Source organism: Lolium rigidum, chromosome 6 (assembly GCF_022539505.1).
Source record: "Lolium rigidum isolate FL_2022 chromosome 6, APGP_CSIRO_Lrig_0.1, whole genome shotgun sequence".
Classification (NCBI taxonomy): Eukaryota; Viridiplantae; Streptophyta; class Magnoliopsida; order Poales; family Poaceae; genus Lolium; species Lolium rigidum.
Window position 1 is genome coordinate 117,120,747 of NC_061513.1, and position 24,875 is coordinate 117,145,621.

The 24,875-nt window shown below is 43.8% G+C and overlaps 1 protein-coding gene across 1 annotated transcript; it reads right to left on the minus strand.

The window, feature by feature from the left end:
• Positions 1-22,098: 22,098 nt before the first annotated feature.
• On the minus strand, positions 22,099-23,327 carry LOC124666536 (inorganic pyrophosphatase 2-like). Its single transcript, XM_047203879.1, has one exon. The coding sequence runs from the start codon at positions 23,240-23,242 to the stop codon at positions 22,412-22,414; it is 831 nt and encodes a 276-aa protein (XP_047059835.1). The 5' UTR covers positions 23,243-23,327; the 3' UTR covers positions 22,099-22,411.
• Between the last annotated feature and the right edge of the window lie 1,548 nt (positions 23,328-24,875).

Sequence of the window (24,875 nt, forward strand, 5' to 3'; positions counted from 1 at the left end):
GTCCAGAATGCAGGAACATCAAGAGTTCACTAATACGACAATGGTGTACGCTGATAATGATACCATGTTCCCCGATGTAGTGTGCCTAGCGCATTACACAAACCAAATTAATCAGTTCAAAAGCTATTATGGTAGCAAATTTTTGAGGAATCAGTTAGAAATCCAATTCAAGACATTCTTGAAAATAAAATTCCGACCGAAGCAGAATTTAGCAGCTGATAAGTATCAATCCACTCGCTCTCCCGGAATAATACTTACCAAACCATACACATCAACCAATGAAACCATCAACAAGGCATACATAGGTAATTAATGAAATCTAAAATTCTCATAATGTATAATATCAACGCAAGCATACTTCATCGTTCGTCTCTCATTTGTGACCAACTTACTGCTAACGAAGAAATATCAACATACAAACATATTTCATGAAGTTCGCAGTTCTCTCGCCGTGTTCATGGTGATCTTGACCCATTTTTTCCGATCAAACGACATGCACGAACAGACTACTTCCTCCACACATACACATCTCGACAGGATCAGCGTCACCGCATGGCAGCGTACATACTATAAAATTGACAACTGAATCATACTTAAAAAAAACACACAAGATCTGCTTAGAGACCAAGAACCAGGGGACGTACCAAGAAGCAGTGATCGATGGAGTCGAGGTGAAGGAAGACATGCTACAGATCATGTCATCGTTGTGGCGGACGCATCCTAGCGGGCATGACCGACCAGCATGACGTAATCCTCAGTCATCTAGAGGGCGTCCGTAGCGTGGAGACATAGGCCGTCGGTGTCGTTCTTTTTTAGATCAAACGTCGGTGTCATTCTCTGTGAAGTCATCGGCGCCAGGGAGATGAACACACGCATGACCAGCAGGTCGACCAACATCAGTCCGCAGTCTGGGGCGCCTCCTCCGCCCATGGCTCCGCCTCGCGCCAAGTCAGCCCGCACCAGCACCTCCCCTTCAAGCCAACTAAGGGACTTTCGTTCTACTTGTATAAACAACAATTAGCTCAATGCTATCTTGTATATAGTAAGGTTCATGGTAAATCTATGTAATTCAAGAAATATTATTCATATTCAACGTAGAAAATGAGCCTATATATTTCATACTTAGTTTTTTCGGGTTGAAATTGTAGGATGACGTTGCATAGAAAACAAAAAAATTCCTACCGCGAACACGCAATCCAAGCCAAGATGCAATCTAGAAGACGGTAGCAACGAGGGGGTATCGAGTCTCACCCTTGAAGAGATTCCAAAGCCTACAAGATGAGGCTCTTGTTGCTGCGGTAGACGTTCACTTGCCGCTTGCAAAAGCGCGTAGAAGATCTTGATCACGATCGCTTCCGGCGCCACGAACGGGCAGCACCTCCGTACTCGGTCACACGTTCGGTTGTTGATGAAGACGACGTCCACCTCCCGTTCCAGCGGGCAGCGGAAGTAGTAGCTCCTCTTGAATCCGACAGCACGACGGCATGGTGTCGGTGGCGGTGGAGAACTCCGGCGGAGCTTCGCTAAAGCTACGCGGGAGATATGGAGGAGAGGGGGGCGGCTAGGGTTTGGGAGGGGGTGGCCGGCCACTTCAATGAGGCCAGCTTGTGGTCTTGGGGTGGCCGGCCCCCTCCCTTGGCCCCTCATTATATAGGTGGAACCCCAAGTGTTGGTCTACAAGTCTTCGAATAAGACCCGAAACCAAAACCTTCCATATGAAAAGGAAACCTACCTAGGGTGGGAATCCCACTTGGGGTGGGATTCCCCCCTTCCATATGGGGGGGTGGCCGGCCCCCTAAGGGGGAGTCCACTTGGGACTCCACCCCCACTAGGGTTGGCCGGCCATGGAGGTGGAGTCCGACCGGGACTCCACCTTCCTTGATGGTTTCTTCCGGACTTTTCTAGAACCTTCCATAGAACCTTCCGCATCATTTTAATTCACATAAAATGACATCCTATATATGAATCTTATTCTCCGGACCATTCCGGAACTCCTCGTGATGTCCGGGATCTCATCCGGGACTCCGAACAAATATTCGAACTCCATTCCATATTCAAGTACTACCATTTCAACATCCAACTTTAAGTGTGTCACCCTACGGTTCGTGAACTATGCGGACATGGTTGAGTACTCACTCCGACCAATAACCAATAGCGGGATCTGGAGATCCATAATGGCTCCCACATATTCAACGATGACTTTAGTGATCGAATGAACCATTCACATACAATACCAATTCCCTTTGTCACGCGATATTTTACTTGTCCGTGGTTTGATCTTCGGTATCACTCTATACCTTGTTCAACCTCGTGTCCTGACAAGTACTCTTTACTCGTACCATGGTATGTGGTCTCTTATGAACTCATTCATATGCTTGCAAGACATTAGACGACATTCCACCGAGAGGGCCCAGAGTATATCTATCCGTCATCGGGATGGACAAATCCCACTGTTGATCCATATGCCTCAACTCATACTTTCCGGATACTTAATCCCACCTTTATAACCACCCATTTACGCAGTGACGTTTGGTGTAATCAAAGTACCTTTCCGGTATAAGTGATTTACATTATCTCATGGTCATAAGGACTAGGTAACTATGTATCGAAAGCTTATAGCAAATAACTTAATGACGAGATCTTATGCTACGCTTAATTGGGTGTGTCCATTACATCATTCATACAATGATATAACCTTGTTATTAATAACATCCAATGTTCATGATTATGAAACTAATCATCCATTAATCAACAAGCTAGTTAAGAGGCATACTAGGGACTTCTTTGTTGTCTACATATCACACATGTACTAATGTTTCGGTTAATACAATTATAGCATAATATATAAACATTTATCATAAACATAAAGATATAAATAATAACCACTTTATTATTGCCTCTAGGGCATATCTCCTTCAGTCTCCCACTTGCACTAGAGTCAATAATCTAGATTACATTGTAATATACCTAACACCCATGGCATTCTGGTGTTGGTCATGTTTTGCCCTAGGGAGAGCTTTAGTCAACGGATCTGCTACATTCAGATCAGTGTGTACTTTGCAAATCTTTACTTCTCCATCTTTGATGTACTCGCAAATCGAGTGGTAACGCAGCTTGATATGCTTCAGCCTCTTGTGTGACCTTGGCTCTTGTGCATTGGCGATGGCACCCATGTTATCACGGTAAATGATTAATGGGTCCAATGCACTAGGAACCACACCGAGCTCTATAATGAACCTCTTCATCCATACCGCTTCTGATGAAGCCTCTGAAGCCGCTATGTACTCTGATTCTATTGAAGACTTCGCCACCGTGCACTGCTTCGAGCTTGCCCAGCTTACCGCAGCACCATTCAATATAAACACGTACCCAGACTGTGACTTAGAGTCATCAGGATCCGTGTTCCAACTTGCATCGGTGTAACCACTTACAACGAGCTCTTGGTCACCTCCATAACAAAGAAACATATCCTTAGTTCTTTTCAAGTACTTCAGGATATTCTTGACCGCTGTCCAGTGTTCCATTCCTGAATCACTTTGATATCTGCTAGTCAAACTAACAGCATGTGCTATATCCGGTCTAGTACATAGCATGGCATACATGATAGATCCTACTGCCGAGGCATAGGGGATATTACTCATCCTTTCTCTTTCTTCTGCCGTAGCCGGTCCTTGAGTCTTACTCAAGACCTTGCCCGGTAACATAGGTAAGAACCCTTTCTTACTTTCGTCCATTCTAAACTTCTTTAGAATCTTGTCCGGATATGTACTCTGTGATAGCCCTATTAGGCGTCTTGATCTATCTCTATAAATCTTGATGCCTAATATATACGATGCTTCACCAAGGTCTTTCATTGAAAAACTATTATTCAAATAACCTTTTACACTGCTTAATAGTTCTATATCATTCCCGATCAATAATATGTCATCTACATATAATATCAGGAATGCTACAGAGCTCCCACTCACTTTCTTGTAAATACAGGCCTCTCCATGACACTGTATAAACCCGAAGTTTTGATCACTGATACGTCCAAAACGTATCTACTTTCCCGAACACTTTTGCTATTGTTTTGCCTCTAATTTGTGTATTTTGGATACAACTAACACGGATTACCCGCTGTTTTCAGCAGAACTGTTCTGGTGTCTCGTTTTTGTGCAGAAATCCAACTTTCGGGAAAATCCTCGGAATTTATGCAGAAGGCCCTATTTTCCAAGAATAATGACGGAGCCAGAAGGACAAGTCAGGTGGAGGCCCGAGGGCCCCACACCATAGGGCGGCGCGGCCCAGGGGGGGCCCGCGCGGCCATGTGGTGCGGCCCCCTCGGCCGGCCTCCGACACCCTCCTTCGGACTATATATTGCCTTCGACCTAAAAACGCACGGGGAGAAGTCGAAGTCGCCAGAAAGCCTCCAGAACACCGCCACATCGCGAAACTCCGTCGCGGGAGCCAGAAGTCTCCGTTCTGGCACTCCGCCGGACGGGGAATTGGAGGAGATCATCGCCATCATCACCACCAACGCCTCTCCATCAACCAGCCATGTTTCCCCCATCCATGTGTGAGTAATTCCCCCGCTGTAGGCCGAAGGGGATGGTGGGGATTGGATGAGATTGGTCATGTAATAGCATAAGATTGTTAGGGCATAGTGCCTAGTGTCCGTAATTGGTACTTTGATGATATTGTTGCAACTTGTTATGCTTAATGCTTGTCACTAGGGCCCGAGTGCCATGATCTCAGATCTGAACATGTTATTGTTTCATCATGATATTCATTGTTTATTGATCTTACCTGCAAGTTGTATACACATGTCGTCGTCCGGAACCGATGGCCCCGAAGTGACAGAAATCGGGACAACCGGAGGGGATGGTAGTGATGTGAGGATCACATGTGTTCACGGAGTGTTAATGCTTTGCTCCGGCACTCTATTAAAAGGAGTACCTTAATATCCAGTAGATTCCCTTGAGGCCCGGCTGCCACCGGCTGGTAGGACAAAAGATGTTGTGCAAGTTTCTCATTGCGAACACGTACGACTATAATTGGAACACATGCCTATTGATTGCTTTGTACTTGGACACCGTTTTATTATTATCTGCAAATGCCCTGCTATGATTGTTACATGAGTTTCTCTCATCCATGCAACGCCCGTCATCCATCCTCGTGCCTACAGTATTTTAATCCTGCTGTTTACTATAATCACTACTGCTGTCTTTGTTACTCTGCTGTTGTTATTTCACTACTGCTATCGCTATAAAACTGTCACTATCGATAAACTCTTGCGAGCAAGTCTGTTTCCAGGTGCAGCTGAATTGACAACTCCGCTGTTAAGGCTTTCAAGTATTCTTTGTCTCCCCTTGTGTCGAATCAATAAATTGGGTTATACTACCCGCGAAGACTGCTGCGATCCCCTATACTTGTGGGTCATCAAGACCGTTTTCTGGCGCCGTTGCCGGGGAGCATAGCTTTATTTGGAAGTTCACTTGGATTGATATTGTTCGCTGCAAATTCTCCATCATGGGTAAAGCTCGCGATTCTAAAGTCGCCATATTACCATCCACTACAAGAAAAGGTACAACTCTGAGTACCTCTGCTACACTTGATTCACCATCTGTGATAAGTCAACTTGTTTCACCGCCACAAGCTTCGCTTGGTGGTACGTCTGCTGAATCTGAAAACTCTCATAATATTGTTAATGTTTCTGCTGTGCTTGATGATAGTGGTTCGTTGGGATCCTTTCTAGATGCTACAATTGCTAGGTCTAGACAAATTGAAAATGCTAAAACTCCTAATGAAAATGCCAATACACCTGTTAGTTCACCTGAACTTGATTATTCTAGTGATGATCCTGATGAAGATTATGTAGAGCTTAATGATGATCTTATTAATAGATGCAATGCTACTGCTGATGCAAGAAACATTAAAAAGTTTCTTACACAATATACTGTTAGACATAAGCTATCTCCTGATCCTGAATTTGCCACATCTCCTATATGCATTAAGGATAAAGATTATGATTTTTCTCTTGATCTATCTCATATATCTATTGTAGAGAAAGCACCCTTTTGTGGTACTGAAAAAGAAAGTGCTATAGAACACATGAATGAACTTTCTTCTATGAGTAGCTTGTTCTCTGATGATGACAAGATGCGTACTTACTTTGTCATTAAAATTTTTCCTTTCTCATTAAAGGATGATGCTAAAACTTGGTATAATAATTTGCCTCCTGGTTCTATTAAAAGTCCATCTGATTTGCGTGATGTTTTCTTTCGAAAATACTTTCCTGCTAGTGCTCAACATGCCGCTTTACAGAGAATTTACAGATTTGATCAAGGAGATGAAGAGAAATTGCCTGCGGCATGGGCAAGATTTTGTTCTCTTATCAGAGCTCGACCTGGACATGATTTAGAAAAGAATGATCTACTTGATATATTTTATAGTGGACTAACCATTGAATCTAGAGCATATTTGGATAGTTGTGCTGGTTGTGTTTTCAGGAAAAGAACTCCAGACGAAGCTGAAGATTTATTGGCTAGAATAAGCCGGAATCATGATGATTGGAATACACCTGAACCAACTCCAACACCAATATTGAAGAAGAGGGGTTTAATTGAATTGAATGATGATGATATGCGGGAAGCTAAGAAGTCTCTCAAGGAGAAAGGTATTAAATCCGAAGATGTGAAGAATCTACCTCCTATAGAAGATATATGTGAGATGATTCCCCCTTCACCCATGATTGAGGTAAACTCCCTTCAACGCTTTACTAGGGAAGATATTCCGTATTCGAAACCTCCTGCGCAATGCTTAGATGAGTTTGATAATTATATTGTTAAGCAAGAAAATTTTAATATGAGAGTAGAGAATCATCTAATGGAAAATTTTCAAGCTATTAGCAATTTGCATGATATTGTGGAGAGAACCTCCAATGATGTTAAGATGCTTGTTAAACATTTTCAAATGATTCAAACTCAAATTGATCAACTCACCAAAGTGCAAAATGACTTGCTAAATAATAATTCTAAAGAGAAACATGCTTATGAAGTAACAACTAGAGGTGGTGTCTCTACCCAGGATCCTCTATATCCTGAAGGGCATCCCAAAAGAATTGAACAAGATTCTCAACGCATTGAACCTAGTGCTCCTTCTAAGAAGAAAAAGAAGAAGAAACATAAAAATATTGTAGAATCCTCTGAACCTGTTAATGATCCTAATAGTATTTCTATTTCCGATGCTGAAACTGAAAGTGGTAATGAACATGAAAATGATAATGATAATGATAATGATAAGAATGATGCTTCTGATAAAGAAGAGGTAGAAGATGAACCTGAAAAGCATGCTAAAAATAAAAAGTATACTAAAGAAGATTTTATTGCTAAGAAACATGGTAATGAAAGGGAACCTTGGGTACAAAAGCAAATGCCTTTTCCTGCTAAGAAACTAAAATCAAAGGAAGAAGAACACTATAATAAATTTTGCGATTGGATGAAACTTTTATTCTTGCAAATCCCTTTGACTGATGCTATTAAATTGCCTCCTTATTCAAAGTATATGAAAGATATTGTTACTAACAAGAGGAAAATCCCCAATGAGGAAATTTCCACGATGCTTGCTAATTACTCTTTCAATGGCAAAGTGCTGAAGAAGTTGGGCGACCCAGGTATACCTACTATTCCTTGTTCTATTAAGAATAATTATGTTAAAACTGCTCTATGTGACTTGGGAGCCGGTGTTAGTGTTATGCCTTTTTCTCTTTATAAGAGGCTTTATCTAGATAAGTTGATACCTACCGATATATCTTTGCAAATGGCTGATAAATCTACCGCTATTCCTGTTGGTATATGTGAGGATGTTCCTGTTCAAGTTACTAATAACCGCTTGATATTAACTGATTTTGTTGTGTTGGAAATGCCTGAAGATGATAATATGTCTATTATTCTTGGGAGACCTTTTCTTAACACCGCAGGGGCTGTTATTGATTGCAATAAAGGAAAGGTTACTTTCAATGTTGATGATAAGGAGCATACCGTTTATTTCCCCAAGAGGATTGACAAAGTATGTGGAGTCAATACTATTTCTAATGTGAGAACTATCAAAGTTGGAACTATCGATTGTCCTATATATGAGCCTAAAGAAGGTTATCAAAATCTTATGATTGGATCCATATCAATACAATTCAAGGTAACATGATTGATTTGAGGTTTATTTCTTCATATGTTATGTAAAATTTACTCGGTGGCAAGACTTGATCAACCTTGTCAACGAATACTTTTTATATGCATAAAGGAGGTAAACAACATCTCTTTCTTCCTCCACTTGTCTTATTTGCTGTAGCACTTTTGATTTGCAAAGTTTCTTAGTTAATTAGAGTTTTCAAAAAATTTCCTGGCCAGTAATAATAAACTTAATACCCAGAAATGTGCATTTTTCAAAGTTTTCAAAAATTCACGAAAATTATACCGTTGGTCCTATTTTTCGAAGAGGCACCTGGGAGCACCAGAGGATGACCTGTGGGGCACCCCAGGGTGCCACACCACCAGCCGGCGCGGCCAAGGAGGGGCGCGCCACCCTGTGGTGTGGGCCCCTCCTTGCCCCACTACTTCATCTCTTTCTCCCAGAATCTTCTCTCTCCCGAAAAAACTCGAACCAGCTTTCTCTCACTCGCGTTTTTGCTCAAGAGCTCAGGATTTTTCGATCTCTTTGCTCAGCCCAGATTTCTGTCTGAAATTTGGCACATTTGCTCTCCGGTATGTGACTCCTCCGCCTATCCAAGTAGAATTTTGTTTGGTTGAGTATATCTTGAATATTTTGCTGCAGTAGGTAACATGTTTAGTGAGCTTGCATGCTTGTTCTAAGTTGTATAAACTAGTTTTGATGCATGATTAGTATTCTAGCAAGTTCCTATAGTAGTTCCCCTTGATTATATGTCACCAAATCAAGTTTTATATCACTTGTTGAAAAATTTCAGAAAAGAAAGATGAAGAAGTTCAACTTTGGAGAATTGTTCAAGAGAGGAACAACCAGCACCGGGAGGCCTTCTAGGACCGCCACCCGGCTTAGGCGATCGTACAATGAGGATATCATCGCGCCTAGCTTCGCGCCCGAAGAGGACAATGGAGCTCCTAATGCTTCATCCTTCCCTTGTTATGATTTTCTGACAAATGCAGGGATATTGGATGATTTTTTCACCCTTGTCAACAGGGCAGGCTTAGCCACTTATGTGGGAGATGAAAGGGAGCAATACTACATGCTCACCAAAATTTTCGTCGAGAGCTTCAAGTTCCACAACAAGCAATATGAGCCGACAGTTGCATTCAAGATCTATGGTAATCCTGTTACTATGGAATTGGAAGATTTTTGTCGTGCATTGGATATTGCCCCTGTAGGTACAGCAAGGAGGATTGATGACAACCCCCGGGACCTGTTGGAGCTCTATCGAGGGATCACCGATGATGATTGTCGCACCATTCAGCGTGGCAAGATAAGGAACATTCAACTCCCCGCCATTAAATATTTTGCATATTACATTGCTACTAGCATTCTTGGTAGGGAGAACACTAGCAATATTTCTAGTTACCATCTTGCTTTCTTGAATATTGCACTTACTGGACGGACATCTTATCATCTTGGTTCTCTTATTGCTCGCCGCCTGTCTAACAGGGGGCCTATTTTTGGAGGAACTATTGCACTACGCGTTTTAACACATTTAAGACTTCCTCTTGATCCTAATGATGTGCCATTAACCCCTAGGAGGCTTGATATTGCTGCTATGAAAAGCCATCATTTTGTTACCACTGATTCCACTTTAGATAACATGGTCTATAGAATGTTGTTTGCTGACGGGGATGAGAAGGAAATCCCTCTTCCCCAGCCGGGTTTGTTCAGTATTGACAGGGAACCATGGTCGCGCACTAAGGAGGAGGTGGAGGAACATATGAAGATACAAGACTTCCATCAGCAGCATGACTCCGAGGACGCCGAGCCCTCCTACGACTACACCGTCACGTATCCGGGTGCTTCTTCTAGCACATGCCCGGAATATGATCCATCTTCGTCGTACTATGGAGATACTACCTCATGGCCTTGTTGGGGTTGAACTCCACTTAGGCCAAAAGCCTAAGCTTGGGGGGAGGTATACCGGCATCACTCATTCTTTGCATATTATGATTGCTGGATACTTGTATATACGTGTTTAGTTGTTTTGAGTGGTTTTCTAATGAGAGGGAGATGATATTTGGGGAAGTGCTGCCTGAAAACAGATTCTGGACTGTTACCGAAAAAATTCTCAAAAATATCCAGAACAGTATATTGCGAAGCCAATTTTTGTGCATGTTCCCCAGGTTATTATCTAACTTTCATTAGTTGAACACTTTTCGATTTGAGCAGTGGAAGAATTTATTAAAAATCGGGTACTGTACTGCTGTCAAGTTTGACGAATTTCTGCTGCTTTGTGTTTATGTGAGTCTTCTAGTTTGCCAATTCTTGCTTTTGCTTTGTTCCCTTCCCAAAACACAAAAAGACCAAAAATATTTCTGTTGTTTCTCTTCATAATTTGTTTGCTTTGGTTTCTTGCATTTATTTCGCTTTATTTGCTATTGCTAGTTTGCTATAAGAAAACCCAAAAAGATTTTGCTTTGTTTGCTTGTTTCCTTTTGTTCTTGTTCTCAAACTCGAAAACACCAAAAATATTTGCTGTTCTTCTTTGGTTTGTAAAGTTCATTATGAGTTCAATGGTCTTCGGTGGCTGGAGCGTGGTTTTCATTTCATATTATCCAAACTACACAAGTGAAAAGGCAATAATGACGATCTACGATAATTGGATTGTGGTGAGAGGCTGGTATGAACTCTATTTGTTTTCTACATATACTCATCCATGTGAGCATGCTTAGTTGGTTCATGTGAGGTATATGTTATTTGAGAAAGTCTAGTAGTTTATGATCTCTCATGTTTAGCTCCAATCTATTAATATGAGTAGCATGTCATGGATGTTTGCTTGCATTGTTTTATTCATAAGTAGGTATGGCATTGTGGCATCCTCCTCTGAATAATTCATTTATATCGACTTGGCACATGCTCACGCATGCATAAGACTGAACCAAAGTCAATTAAGCCTCGATGATTTATATTGCTTCAGAGTTCTTGTATCACTTTTATGCCTCCGTTAATTTATTTTGCCGCAAGCATGATTATGACAGTTACTGCTTTCTTGATTTGTCGCTTCCTAGTCTATTGCTAGCCTTCACTTGTACTGAGCGGGAACGCTGCTCGTGCTTCCAAACACCTGAAAACCAAGTTGTTCCAAAGTGTCCACCATAAATACCTATGCATGGCATTTCAAACCATTCCAAGTAAATTCTCATGCACTACCTTTAAAACCTTCAAAATGCTTCTCAATTTGTGTTAATGTTTCATAGCTCATGAGGAAGTATGTGGTGTTTAGCTTTCAACATTGTCATTTACTTTTGACGGACTCTCATATGGACTAGTGGCACATCCGCTTATCCAATAATTTTGCAAAAAGAGCTGGCAATGGGATTCCCGATCCCGAATTAATTAACTTAAATAGACACTCCTCCATGGTTTGTGATTGTTGGACGGCACCCGAAGGATTCGGTTAGCCATGGCTTGTGTAAGCAAAGGTTGGGGGGAGTGTCATCATAATAAAACTAAAATAAAAAGGTACTCCTTCATGGTATGTGATTGTTGGCAGGCACCCGAGGATTCGGTTAGCCATGGTTTGTATAAGAAAGGTTGGAAGGAGTGCCACATAAATATGCAAATAATTCATGGGAGCCGCTCTTGGGAGTCCAGTTGGCGAGGTAGTTAGTGTACCCATTACCATTCATTGACAACAACAAACACCTCTCAAAATAATTTTACTCCTGATTTCAAAAATGAAAAGCTCTAGCGCATGTTAATCCCTGCTTCCCTCTGCGAAGGGTCAATCTTTTACTTTTATGTTGTGTCTCCATTATTTCTTTGAGCACTATCTTGAGAGCACAACTGTCATTCTTAGTATAATATGCTTGTCTCAAAATATGATTGATTGTGGTATAACTTTGATGCTTTTATCTTTGACAATCACTACTTCTAGTCTTTCTATGAACTCCGGAGGTGCCTGGGCATTTATGTTTTGCCGATCAAATACGGGCAAGCGAGATACCACTTTATCATACTCTCTTATGAACATTGCAATCCCGCTTATATACATGATTCATGATGCTTATTATTAATTGTTGGTACCTCTCCATGATTGACATAGCTGTTAGATGATCTTATTTGCATGTATCTCATTATGAACCGCTTAAGTATTAGCCATAGCATGAGAATATATACATCATATGAGCAAATGTGTTCGTGAAAGTTCTTTTATCACTCAGTTGTTAACTGAATTGCTTGAGGACAAGCAATAAGCTAAGCTTGGGGGGAGTTGATATGTCCAAAACGTATCTACTTTCCCGAACACTTTTGCTATTGTTTTGCCTCTAATTTGTGTATTTTGGATACAACTAACACGGATTAACGCTATTTTCAGCAGAACTGTTCTGGTGTCTCGTTTTTGTGCAGAAATCCAACTTTCGGGAAAATCCTCGGAATTTATGCAGAAGGCCCTATTTTCCAAGAATAATGACGGAGCCAGAAGGACAAGTCAGGTGGAGGCCCGAGGGCCCCACACCATAGGGCGGCGCGGCCCAGGGGGGGCCCGCGCGGCCATGTGGTGTGGCCCCCTCGGCCGGCCTCCGATGCCCTCCTTCGGACTATATATTGCCTTCGACCTAAAAACGCACAGGGAGAAGTCGAAGTCGCCAGAAAGCCTCCAGAACGCCGCCACATCGCGAAACTCCGTCGCGGGAGCCAGAAGTCTCCGTTCTGGCACTCCGCCGGGACGGGGAATTGGAGGAGATCATCGCCATCATCACCACCGACGCCTCTCCATCAACCAGCCATGTTTCCCCCATCCATGTGTGAGTAATTCCCCGCTGTAGGCCGAAGGGGATGGTAGGGATTGGATGAGATTGGTCATGTAATAGCATAAGATTGTTAGGGCATAGTGCCTAGTGTCCGTAATTGGTACTTTGATGATATTGTTGCAACTTGTTATGCTTAATGCTTGTCACTAGGGCCCGAGTGCCATGATCTCAGATCTGAACATGTTATTGTTTCATCATGATATTCATTGTTTATTGATCTTACCCGCAAGTTGTATACACATGTCGTTGTCCGGAACCGATGGCCCCGAAGTGACGAAATCGGGACAACCGGAGGGGATGGTAGTGATGTGAGGATCACATGTGTTCATGGAGTGTTAATGCTTTGCTCCGGTACTCTATTAAAAGGAGTACCTTAATATCCAGATAGATTCCCTTGAGGCCCGGCTGCCACCGGCTGGTAGGACAAAAGATGTTGTGCAAGTTTCTCATTGCGAGCACGTACGACTATAATTGGAACACATGCCTATTGATTGCTTTGTACTTGGACACCGTTTTATTATTATCTGCAAATGCCCTGCTATGATTGTTACATGAGTTTCTCTCATCCATGCAACTCCCGTCATCCATCCCCGTGCCTACAGTATTTTAATCCTCGCTCGTTTACTATAATCACTACCGCTGTCTTTGTTACTCGTCGCTCGTTATTTCACTACCGCTATCGCTATAAAACTCGTTACTATCGATAAACTCTTGCGAGCAAGTCTCGTTTCCAGGTGCAGCTGAATTGAAAACTCCGCTGTTAAGGCTTTCAAGTATTCTTTGTCTCCCCTTGTGTCGAATCAATAAATTGGGTTATACTACCCGCGAAGACTGCTGCGATCCCCTATACTTGTGGTCATCAATCACCTTATCAAAGCGTCGGTTCCAACTTCTCGATGCTTGCTTCAGTCCATAGATTGAACGCTGAAGTTTGCATACTTTGTCAGCATTTTTAGGATCGACAAAACCTTTGGGTTGTACCATATACAACTCTTCCTCAATGTCTCCATTAAGGAACGCCGTTTTGACATCCATCTGCCAAATCTCATAATCGAAAAATGCAGCTATTGCTAACAAAATCCTCACAGATTTTAGCTTAGCTACAGGTGAGAAAGTCTCATCGTAGTCAACTCCTTGAATTTGTCGGAAACCCTTTGCGACAAGTCGAGCTTTATAGACAGTAATATTACCATCAGCATCTCTTTTTCTCTTGAAGATCCATTTATTCTCGACAGCCTTTTGGCTATTAGGTAAGTCTACCAAAGTCCATACTTTGTTATCATACATGGATCCCATTTCGGATTTCATGGCTTCTTGCCATTTGTTGGAATCTGGGCTCATCATCGCTTCTTCATACGTCGCAGGGTCCTCATCATTGTTATCCACAATCATGACATTTAGACAAGGATCGTACCAATCAGGAGTGGTACGTTCCCTTGTCGATCTGTGAGGTTCAGTAGTTTCCTCGTTCGAAGTTTCATGATCATTATCATTAGCTTCCTCTGTTGCCGGTGTAGGCGGTATAGGAACAGTTTCCGGTACTGCGCTACTCTGATCAATGAGTATAGATTCATCAATCTCATCGAGTTCTACTTTTCTTCCAGTCACTTCTTTAGTGAGAAATTCTTTCTCAAGAAAGGTTCCGTTCTTAGCAACAAAGATTTTGCCTTCGGATTTGTGATAGAAAGTATACCCTATAGTTTCCTTAGGGTATCCTATGAAGATGCATTTCTCCGCTTTGGGTTCTAGCTTGTCCGGTTGTAACTTCTTTACATAGGCTTCGCAACCCCAAACTTTCAGAACGACGACTTAGGTTTCTTATTAAACCATAATTCATACGGTGTCGTTTCTACGGATTTTGATGGTGCTCTATTTAAAGTGAATGCGGTTGTCTCTAATGCATAACTCCAAAATGATAACGGCAAATCAGTAAGAGACATCATAGAATGAACCATATCTAAGAAAGTTCGATTACGACGTTCGGACACACCGTTACGTTGAGGTGTTCCCGGCGGTGTCAATTGTGAAAGTATTCCGCATTTCTTTAAATGCATGCCAAACTCATAACTCAGATACTCACCTCCACGATCAGATCGTAGAAATTTAATCTTCTTGTTACGTTGATTTTCTACCTCACTTTGGAATTCCTTAAACTTCTCAAAAGTTTCGGATTTATGTTTCATGAAATAGATATACCATATCTACTCAGATCATCTGTGAAGGTTAGAACATAACGATAACCACCGCGCGATGCTACGCTCATTGGTCCACACACATCGGTATGTATGATTTCCAATAAGTCAGTAGCTCGCTCCATCATACCAGAAAATGGAGTCTTTGTCATTTTTCCCATTAGACATGCTTCGCATCTATCAAGTGACTCAAAGTCAAGTAATCCATCAGTATGGAGTTTCTTCATGCGTTTCACTCCAATATGACCAAGACGACAGTGCCACATATAAGTAGAATTATCATTCAATTTAATTCGCTTAGCATCAATGTTATGTATATGCGTATCACTACTATCGAGATCTAACGGAAATAAGCCATTCTTTTGTGGTGCTCGACCATAAAAGATATTATTCATAAAAATAGAACAACCATTATTCTCAGACTTGAATGAATAACCGTCTTGCATTAAACAAGATCCAGATATAATGTTCATGCTCAACGCGGGTACATAATAACAATTATTTAGGCTTAAAACTAATCCCGAAGGTAGATGTAGAGGAAGTGTGCCGACAGCGATCACATCGACTTTGGATCCATTTCCAACACGCATCGTCACTTCATCTTTCAGTAGTCTTCGTTTATTCTTTAGTTCCTGTTTCGAGTTACAAATATGAGCAACCGAACCAGTATCAAATACCCAGTACTAGAACGAGAACCGAGTGAGATAAACATCTATAACATGTATATCGGATATACCTTCTTTCTTCTTCTTGACAAGGCCGCTCTTCGGATCAGCCGGATACTTGGAGCAATTACGCTCCGGTGTCCCTTCTCCTTGCGGTAATAGCACTCGAGCATCGGGCTTAGGGCCGTTCTTAGGTTTCATAGGAGGCGTGGCAGCTTTCTTGCCACCCTTCTTGAATTTTCCCTTAGACTTGCCCTCGTTTCTTGAAACCGGTGGTCTTGTTGACCATCAACACTTGGTGCTCTTTCTTGATCTCAATCTCAGCAGCTTTTAGCATGCCAAAGAGTTCAGGTAACTCCTTGTTCATGTTCTGCATATTGTAGTTCATCACAAAGTTCTTGTAACTTGGTGGCAGTGATTGAAGGACACGATTAATCCCCGATCCGTTAGAAATCACTATTCCCAAGTCACCGAGTTTCTTCGCATGCCCGGTCATGGCGAGCATGTGCTCACTAACGGAGCTGCCTTCTTCCATCATACAGCTCGAAAAACTGTTTCCATGCTTCATAGCCTTCCACGGCCGCATGAGTCTCAAAAATAGCTTTCAGCTCTTTCATCAACTCATGAGGATCGTGGTGCTCAAAATGTTTTTGAAGATCGGATTCCGGATCGCACAGGATGGCACACCGAACTTGAGAGTACCGAATTTTCCGAGTCTCGTAAACAGCTTTTACTTCATCGGTTTCGGTTTCGCAGGAGGGTCACCTAGCGGTGCATCAAGCACATATTGCAGATTTCCGCCGAGAGGAAGATCCTCACATGACGGAACCAGTCGGTGAAGTTGCTACCGTTGCTCTTAAGTTTTTCTTTCTCTAGGAACTGATTAAAATTGATTGGGGACGCCATCTCTACAACATATATTTGCAAAAGTTTAGACTAAGTTTATGACAAATTGAGTTCAAATTTTAATTCAACATAATTAAAAATCTAGGTGAACTTCCACTCAAAACAATATCCCTCGCATTGTCTTAGTGATCACACGAACCAAATCCACCGCACCTATGTCCGATCATCACGAGACAAGGTGTGATTTCAATGGCGAACACTCAAAGTGTTCATCATATCAACCATATGATTCATGCTCTACCTTTCGGTATCACGTGTTCCGAGACCATGTCTGTACATGCTAGGCTCGTCAAGGCCACCTTAGTATCCGCATGTGCAAAACTGTCTTGCACCCGTTGTATGCACTTGTTGATTCTATCACACCCGATCATCACGAGATGCTTCGAAACGACAAGTCTTGGCAACGGTGCTACTAAGGATGAACACTTCATTATCTTGAGATTTTAGTGAGGGATCATCTTATAATGCTACCGTCGTGATCTAAGCAAAATAAGATGCATAAAAGGATTAACATCACATGCAGTTCATATGTGATATGATATGGCCCTTTTGTCTTTGCGCCTTTGATCTTCATCTCCAAAGCACGGACATGATCTCCATCATCTTCGGGCATGATCTCCATCATCGTCGGCGTAGCGTCAAGGTCAATGGCGCCGTCTTCATGATTGTCCTCCATGTAGCAACTATTACAACTACTTTGAAATACTACTCAACATGAAATTTAAAGACAACCATAAGGCTCCCGCCGGTTGCCACAATACAATAATGATCATCTCATACATATTCATCATCACATTATGGCCATATCACATCACCAAACCCCGCAAAAACAAGTTAGACGTCTCTAATTTGGTTTGCATATTTTACGTGGTTTAGGGTTTTCGAGAGAGATCTAATCTACCTACGAACATGAACCACAACGTTGATACTAATGTTTTCAATAGAAGAGTAAATTGAATCTTCGCTATAGTAGGAGAGACAGACACCCGCAAAGCCTCTTATGCAATACAAGTTGCATGTCGAACGAGGAACAAGTCTCATGAACGCGGTCATGTAAAGTTAGTCCGAGCCGCTTCATCCCACTATGCCACGAAGATGCAAAGTACTCAAACTAAAGATAACAAGAGCATCAACGCCCACAAACCATTGTGTTCTACTCGTGCAACCATCTATGCATAGACACGGCTCTGATACCACTGTAGGATGACGTTGCATAGAAAACAAAAAATTTCCTACCGCGAACACGCAATCCAAGCCAAGATGCAATCTAGAAGACGGTAGCAACAAGGGGGTATCGAGTCTCACCCTTGAAGAGATTCCAAAGCCTACAAGATGAGGCTCTTGTTGCTGCGGTAGACGTTCACTTGCCGCTTGCAAAAGCGCGTAGAAGATCTTGATCACGATCGCTTCCGGCGCCACGAACGGGCAGCACCTCCGTACTCGGTCACACGTTCGGTTGTTGATGAAGACGACGTCCACCTCCCGTTCCAGCAGGCAGCAGAAGTAGTAGCTCCTCTTGAATCCGACAGCACGACGGCGTGGTGTCGGTGGCGGTGGAGAACTCCGGTGGAGCTTCGCTAAAGCTACGCGGGAGATATGGAGGAGAGGGGGCGGCTAGGGTTTGGGAGGGGGTGGCCGGCCACTTCAATGGGGCGGCCAGCTTGTGGTCTTGGGGTGGCCGGCCCCCTCCCTTGGCTCCTCATTATATAGGTGGAACCCCAAGTGTTGGTCTCCAAGTCTTCGAATAAGACCCGAAACCAAAACCTTCCATATGAAAAGGAAACCTACCTAGGGTGGGAATCCCACTTGGGGTGGGATTCCCCCCTTCCATATGGGGGGTGGCCGGCCCCCTAAGGGGGAGTCCACTTGGGACTCCACCCCCACTAGGGTTGGCCGGCCATGGAGGTGGAGTCCCACCGGGACTCCACCTTCCTTGGTGGTTTCTTCCGGACTTTTCTAGAACCTTCTAGAACCTTCCATAGAACCTTCCGCATCATTTTAATTCACATAAAATGACATCCTATATATGAATCTTATTCTCCGGACCATTCCGGAACTCCTCGTGATGTTCGGGATCTCATCCGGGACTCCGAACAAATATTCGAACACCATTCCATATTCAAGTACTACCATTTCAACATCCAACTTTAAGTGTGTCACCCTACGGTTCGTGAACTATGCGGACATGGTTGAGTACTCACTCCGACCAATAACCAATAGCGGGATCTGGAGATCCATAATGGCTCCCACATATTCAATGATGACTTTAGTGATCGAATGAACCATTCACATACAATACCAATTCCCTTTGTCACGCGATATTTTACTTGTCCGAGGTTTGATCTTCGGTATCACTCTATACCTTGTTCAACCTCGTGTCCTGACAAGTACTCTTTACTCGTACCGTGGTATGTGGTCTCTTATGAACTCATTCATATGCTTGCAAGACATTAGACGACATTCCACCGAGAGGGCCCAGAGCATATCTATCCATCATCGGGATGGACAAATGCCACTGTTGATCCATATGCCTCAACTCATACTTTCCGGATACTTAATCCCACCTTTATAACCACCCATTTACGCAGTGGCGTTTGGTGTAATCAAAGTTCCTTTCCGGTATAAGTGATTTACATGATCTCATGGTCATAAGGACTAGGTAACTATGTATCGAAAGCTTATAGCAAATAACTTAATGACGAGATCTTATGCTACGCTTAATTGGGTGTGTCCATTACATCATTCATACAATGATATAACCTTGTTATTAATAACATCCAATGTTCATGATTATGAAACTAATCATCCATTAATCAACAAGCTAGTTAAGAGGCATACTAGGGACTTCTTTGTTGTCTACATATCACACATGTACTAATGTTTCGGTTAATACAATTATAGCATGATATATAAACATTTATCATAAACATAAAGATATAAATAATAACCACTTTATTATTGCCTCTAGGGCATATCTCCTTCAGAAATCAGTTTTGCGCAGTTTTTATTAAAACAAGTATTACTTTTTCATACGAAGTCCGTTTTTGATGTATGATCACTCAAAATATTCAGAAAAAACACGTGCATCTAAATGCATTCATCAAAAATCAAGGTAGGGTGGCTTCCCTACCTTGCCAAAGGGGAGATTTGCCCCTATCGCCAAGCAGATGACGCTTGAACGCCACGTTCTCCTTCATTCAAAATGATGTGGTCGTGCAGACTCCTTTGCGCGGTACAACGGCAGGTTTGTCTTAGATCGACCGTGCCGTGCGCGTCTAGGAATTCAAGTCAGGCTGCACGAATGGCTGGTAGGCCTAGGCAGATGACAACTATCTCTTTCCGGTGGAGGAGCATTTCCGGCTGGTGGTGGTGGTTCATATATCTGATTACAGAGAACGGCACGACGCTTCCGATGAAGATGAACTGCATGTCAGTTACGGGTGGCGGTGACAAAGGACATTGCAGCAGCTAAACAGAAGAACATAAAATCTCTTATGTGGAATTCGCAGTAGTAATTCCCAGTATACACTCCCATTTCTCAAGCTAATCTCTTCACGAATTCCCTCCTCCAAACTCCCACTCCCATTTCTCTAGGTTGCCCAACGCGCTGAAAAGGAAATAAAATATTTGATTCGATTGCTTTAGGATTTAGGAAACAAGACAAGGGTGTTTGATTTAATTTGATTGTCTGCTAATAATCCGGCAGGGGCTAGACCAAGTCGAACAGGATGTAGAAAGAATTTGTCAGTCAATCATCGTGAGCACGAGACAGATGGATTGGATAGGATTACCTCGGGTCGCCTCGTCGCAAACTTGAGCTGCATGGAACTTGAGGTAGTTGAGGAAGGTCCTCTCATTGGTGAAATGGTGTGCGTCGCCCCATCTTCAGCAGTTGAGTCGCTGCAATCTCATCGACGCGAACGACCGCGTCTCGCCCGCCCCTGCCGTGTAACAACGAGTATATATGGCGGCAGTCTTGCGTGCTCTTTGAGAACCCCCGCAGGTGGCATATAATCAGGAAGATTGCACCCTATTTTTTCTAGATTGATCGTGTCATGTTTTTATTTCCTATCATGGGGGTACCATAATAGGAAAGGGATCGAATTTGTGTCCCGATTTTTTCTCGCTCGGGACCTGATCTAATTCTTATGTAGAGAATGATAATTAATTGGCCACATGTAATTTCATGTCTAATTAATTTGTCTAGTATCAAATCCCTGATTTTTTGGATTTCTGCCGTGACTTTTTTTAGATCATACCTAATTGGTGGGTGGAACCAGCGGTGGCACTTTGGCACTTTGAAGTTGAAATGTAGGTACAAGATCCACCAGTGAAAGATTGGACGGACGAGATGCTTCCAATGACGACCATCAAAGTGCGTTGAGTGTCAAACGACCAACTCCCATTTAATAGTAAAGATTTAATAGTAAAGATTGCCTACTTTTGTATTTAAGTTTCACATGCCTAAGTAGATACTCTACGTGGAAATTTTATTTCGTATTTTTCACTCCATTCAGTATTTTTTAGATTTTACTATTCACCGCAGGTTCAAAAATCCTTTGTTCTGAAAATCCACTCCCATAAGCTGAGAATATCTAGCCTCATCCATTCTACCAAACCCACCCAAACTTCTCCACCGACATGACAAGCCAGGTCCTGCTAGTTTCATTGGCTAGAACCAGTAAACTGAGGCGGTACAATACTGAGACGTCATGTCTCTGTTAAGGAACATACTTGGGATTAATCAACTATTTTATTCGTTCTAAATTAGTTGACGCTAGTCTTTTAAAAATAAGACCTATCCACAGTAAAACACGTCTAAATACGAGTATCTACATCTAATCTAACCAAATCTGCGTCAACTAATTTAGAATGAAAGTGTTCTTTTTTTTACTACATGCATGATTCATATCATCATCAAGGTTTTTAAATAGCTGATTGTGCATGCCGCACGATAGAACGGAAGTGTTCATGAACGGGAGTAATGCATAGGTAGGATCACACACTGTATTAGCTAACTTTGCGAGAACCCGTGATGGCACCAATGTTTGGTTGGTCTGCCGATGGATTGTGTTAATCCTCAATGAAAATTCCATTTGCTCAAGATCTAGACATGATTAGCAAACCAGTTGCTCGAGATGTTGACATGATTCCCGAACCAATTTATCAAGAATTGTTCTCATTCCCTCGCACAATAACATGAAAACAAACACATTCGATTCTTATAAAATATATAAGATTGTTCCGTATATGCAATCTAAATCCATATGCAGACTCATATCAGAAGAATAAAGTAGTCTTTTGCCCAAAAAGCAATTTTCAGAGGGGAAAAAAGTATTAATTCGAAATACTCATGTTTGAGACAATATCCACTGAAATTGACTTGCGTCGCATCAACTCATGTATTCTTTTCGTCAACAGTTGAGATACATAGCCTATACAGTATACACCGTGCTAGGCTCAATAGCGAGTAACGACACACTGGCACGCACAAAATTAGTCATAAATATACTAAGTTAAAATACTGCAATCCTCACACCTTACTCGAGCTCGCCGTTGGCGCTCGAACACCTGACCCTTAATTAGTTACCCAAACTCAGTACGCACCAGCTGAGGCAGGCGAAATCAGAATTCAGAAGAGAACGTATCATCAATCCTCAAATCACAATGCACGGATAACGGATCAGCTCTTGACGCCGAGCGGCATGGGTATGCCGTCCTGGACAGCAACCACCGGCAGCAACTCTTGCTTGCAGTCCATGGGCGGCAGCAGATTGCCCTCCTCGACGAGCACCCTCCCGACAAGACGCAGCAGCGTCTCCTCCAAGTCCTTGCCGTCGCTCCAGGGGTGCACCTCGGCCTGGAGCAGGCCAGGGTTCTCGCAGATGAGGTCCCACACGGGGAAGCCCTTGCGCGGCATCATGAAGTCCTCCCTCTCCAGGCGCAGCGACGGGCAGTAGTCGCCGCGGCCGTCTCCGAGGTAGATGAACAGCTTCTTGCCGCCGTCCGCCTCAGCGGAGGCGCGGATGCTGTCGACCACCTGGCCCTTGCACATGTTGGGCGGGCAGGTGCCGAGGCCGCAGCCGTGCGGGCCGGAGTGGAAGTCGTGGTGCGGCGCGATGCGGAGGCGGCCGTCGGCGTCGACGCGGCTCGGGTTGGTGTTGATCTCGGAGAAGTAGCCCCGGAGGCCGTGGTGGTCGAGGATGGTCTCGATGAAGAAGCGGTTGGCGTCGCTGAGCACCCTGAGGTCGCAGCCGAGGCCGTAGGCGGCCTTGATGGCGCTGACGACGTGCGGGTCGATGGGCGCCGCCTTGAGCACCTCGGCGACGTCGTGGAGCGTCTTGCCCCGCGCGTGCAGCTCCCCCATGACGGTGTCGATGAGGGTGTTCCACGGCATGGTGGGCAGGAGGTGGTCGAACAGCTCGGTGGCGCCGAGGCCGTCGACGACCCAGTTGTCGCTGTCGACGTCGATGATCGTCTTGTCGAAGTCGAACACCACCACGACGCCGGCCATCTTCTTGCAGCGGCGAGTACTGTGCGTGCGCGCGTGTGTCTCAAGCTGTTGCGATGAGGAGAGGGTCTGGACGCGGTGGCGGGGCTTATAGTGCGCCTGGAACGCGGGGAGATGCCGAGCGAATATTACGAGATGCCTAAGAATAGTGGTAGGAATCGGAATTGCTTCTCCGGCGCCTTGGAGATCCGTCTTGATTAGCCGCCTCTAATTCCGGAAGTCACGCGTGTAACGATTAACGAATCCGTTTTGGTTTTGGGCCCCGTTTTGGTTTCGTTTGATTTGATGCCGTCGCATATGCGGGTTCGTGGCCGGGGCAATCTTATACGACCTGGTCGTACGCCCATCTTATACGACCAGATTTTTTGAGCGACACGTGGGTTCCCCGTATCACAGAGCACCAAAGTTTCTCTTCCCAAGCAATTCAGTTATGTCTTCTCCAGCGGCGGTTGCCAAAGGCCTGGTGAGGCAAGGAGACGCTGAAGGAACCGGAGCGGCCATGGCGGATCAACGTTATCTGGTGGTTGATGTTGGGGCTCGCCGCCCATGAAGCCAGGCAGCCATGACGAGGAGATGCTTCATCTTCAACGGCCATGCGCGGTGCCGGAATCTCAAAGAAATCAGGCCACGATTCTTAATTCCTAGTTACCTAATCCCGATTCCCACGTCGAGCACATCATTCCCGAGCCTCTGATCCCCGGGGGATAACAGCTATGCCAGTTGATCTGCCGACGAGCGTGGACGTACGCCAGTCGATCCGCGGACAAGCGTGGCCATGTACGCCGGGGAGAAGTGCTAGCTCAGGTAGATCAGCCAACGAGCGTTTATGACGGCGTCGGGGGAGTGCAGCGAGCGCCGGCAGATCCGCCGACGAGCATGGCCGTGGAGAAAATTGCTAACTGTGAATTGGGGATAAGGCACTTTGTCTGCTTTGAGATTCGTTTTTACAGCTTGGTCAAGCGCAGGAGTTGGTCCACCGATGGGAGCCATACTACCCAAGTCGTATATGATTTGTTTCCTTCCACTACACCATAGTTGATTATTAAGACCCACAAAAAAGCGACTTAAAAATAGCAAAAGTGCTTTTAGAAATTTTTGAAGGTAAAAAAAGTGTTGTGTGAAATAGGGTAGGGAAAATTCGTTTAAGGCATTATTGAAAAGTGCCTCTAAAAATAGATGTTTTAAGGCGCTTTTGAAAATGCTTTTAAAAATAGGTTTTTTGAGGCACTTTGAAAAATGCCTTACATTATTTTTCCCAATTGCTAAAAAGTGCTTGGATGCTACCGGTCATACCGAGTACTCGCTCGTGGGCCGTTGGATTCGCTCTGGACGGACCGGTCTCGCGCGGGTCTGGCGACCCAAACCCACCTGGACCCGGACCGTTTCCCACCTGAACCCGAATCGATCTCTACCTGGGTTTTTGTTGTTTTTTGTGTCGATTCAGAGACATCCCTTCCTCCCCGGACGATTTCTCCTCCCATTTCTCTTCCTTTCTCTTCTCTTCGTCAAGCGATCCCAGATTCCTCTCGCGCTAGGGTTTCGGTGGCTGGTGCCGGCGATTCTGGTGGTGGAGCGCGGCGATCTCTGGTGGCGGAGGGTGGCGATCTCGGATACTGGGCTCGTGCGGGGAGGAGGC

What these genes read in the sequence shown, in the direction of transcription:
- LOC124666536 (XM_047203879.1), bottom strand. Translation starts at nt 23,242, where the DNA reads ATGGCCGGCGTCGTGGTGGTGTTCGACTTCGACAAGACGATCATCGAC.